Source organism: Malurus melanocephalus, unplaced genomic scaffold (genome assembly GCF_030028575.1).
Source record: "Malurus melanocephalus ecotype Western Australia unplaced genomic scaffold, MMel_1.1 scaffold_2118, whole genome shotgun sequence".
NCBI classification, from domain to species: Eukaryota; Metazoa; Chordata; class Aves; order Passeriformes; family Maluridae; genus Malurus; species Malurus melanocephalus.
Window position 1 is genome coordinate 4215 of NW_026625350.1, and position 2349 is coordinate 6563.

Here is a 2349-nt window from a genome sequence, read left to right on the forward strand (position 1 = left end):
CTGAGCGAGGGCTTGGGGCGGCCGTTCCGCGGCATCCACGTCACCGCGCTGGGCGCCGGCCCTGCCCACGCGCTCTACTTCGCCTGCTACGAGCAGTTGAAGAGACAGCTCAGTGAGGTCCTGCAGCAGGGAGGAAACAGCCACCTGGCCAATGGTATTGAAAAAAAACCCCAAATCTGTCCCAAAATCTGTCCCTTACTTGCTTTTTTTTCATTCTTTCCAATCAAAATTCTTATTTAACTTCAGCTGCTACCAGCAAACGAAGAAACAGCTCAATGAGCTTCTCCAGCCACTTGGCCAATGGTATTTAAAAAAAAACAAACCAAAATCTGCCCTAAAATCTGTCCCCAAATCTGTCTCTTACTCGCTTCTCGCTCAGCCTTCCCAGTCAAAATTGTTATTGAAATTCGTGTGCTACGAGCAGATCAAGAGACAGCTCAGTGAGCTTCTTCAGCAGGGAGGAAACAGCCACCTGGCCAATGGTATTGAAAAAAAAAACCCAAAATCTGTACCAAATTCTGTCCTTTACTTGCTTCTCGCTCACTTCTCGTTCATTCTTTCCAATCAAAATTCTTATTGAACTATGCCTGTTATAAGCAAGTGAAGAAAGCTCAGTGAGCTTCTCCGGTAGGGAGGAAACAGCCACCTGGCCAATGGTACTGAAAAAAAAACCCCAAATCTGTCCCTTATTTGCTTCTTGCTCAGCCAGGTGCCCTTCCCAATCAAAATTCTTATTTAACTTTGTCGGCTATGAGCACATGAAGGTACAGCTCAGTGAGCTGCTGCAGCAGGGAGGGAACAGCCACCTGGCCAATGGTATTGAAAAAAAAACCCAAATCTGTCCCAAATTTGTTCCTTACTTGCTTCTTGTTCATTCTTTCCAATCAAAATTGTTATTGAGTTACACCTGCTATGAGCAGATCAAGAGACAGCTCAGTGAGGTCCTGCAGCAGGGAGGAAACAGCCACCTGGCCAATGGTATTGGAAAAAAAAAACCCCGAATTTCTACCAAAATCTGTCCCTTATTCGCTTCTCATTCATTCTTCCCGATCAAAATTTGTATTCAACTTCATCTGCTACGAGCACATAAAGAGACAGCTCAGTGAGCTGCTGCAGCAGGGAGGAAACAGCCACCTGGCCAATGGTATTGAAAAAAAACCCCAAATCTGTCCCAAATTTGTTCCTTACTTGCTTCTTGTTCATTCTTTCCAATCAAAATTGTTATTGAGTTACACCTGCTATGAGCAGATTAAGAGACAGCTCAGTGAGGTCCTGCAGCAGGGAGGAAACAGCCACCTGGCCAATGGTATTGAAAAAAAAAAATCCCTGAATCTGTCCTAAAATCTGTCCTAAAATCTGTTCCAAATTCTTATTGAAATTTGTGTGCTATGAGCACATCAAGAGACAGCTCAGTGAGGTTCTGCAGCAGGGAGGAAACAGCCACCTGGCCAATGGTATTGAAAAAAAACCCAAAAATTTGTCCCAAATCTCTCCTGAATCTGTCCCCAAATCTGTCCCAAAATCTGTCCCTTACTCACTTCTCTTTCAGCTTTCCCAGTCAAAATTCTTATTTCACTTTGCCTTATTTCACTATAGGCAGTGAGCTCTGCAGCAGGGAGGAAACAGGCACCTGGCCAATGGTATTGAAAAAAAAACCTAAATCTATACCAAAATCTGTCCTTTACTTGCTTCTCGCTCACTTCTCATTCATTCTTTCCTATCAAAATTCTTATTTAACTTTGTCGGCTATGAGCAAATGAAGAAAGCTCTGTGAGCTTTTGCAGCAGGGAGGAAACAGCCACCTGGCCAATGGTATTGAAAAAAAACCCCAAATCTGTCCTAAAATCTGTTCCTTACTCACTTCTCGTTCATTCTTTCCAATCAAAATTGTTATTGAGTTACACCTGCTATGAGCAAATGAAGAAAGCTCAATGAGCTTCTCCAGCAGGGAGGAAACAGCCACCTGGCCAATGGTATTGAAAAAAAAACCCCAAATCTGTCCCAAAATATGTCCAGTGCTCTCTTCTCGTTCATTCTTTCCAATCAAAATTCATATTTCCATTCACCTGCTATGAGTAGATGAAGAGACAGCTCAGTGAGGTCCTGCAGCAGGGAGGAAGCAGCCACCTGGCCAATGGTATTGAAAAAAAAAACCCCAAAATCTGTCCCAAATCTGTCTCTTATTCGCTTCTCATTCAGCCTTTCCAGTCAAAATTGTTATTGAGTTACGCCTGCTCTTAAGTTTAGGAATATGAGGAATATTTTAATTTAAAGCTTGGGAATATCAGGTATCTTTTAGTTTTAAGCCTAGGAATATTTTGCTTTTTAGTTACATCAGAAATATTTTGC

At 42.7% G+C, this 2349-nt stretch overlaps 1 protein-coding gene across 1 annotated transcript in view; it reads left to right on the forward strand.

Annotated features, from left to right (window-relative positions):
• Positions 1–5: 5 nt before the first annotated feature.
• LOC130587590 (mitoferrin-1-like) overlaps positions 6–2349 on the forward strand; it is a gene marked incomplete at its 5' end in the record, with an annotated part of 6419 nt that continues 4075 nt past the window's right edge. The window contains one exon of the mRNA XM_057388570.1: positions 6–154. Coding sequence (XP_057244553.1) covers positions 6–154 — 149 coding nt within the window. The remainder of the gene's footprint in view (positions 155–2349) is intronic.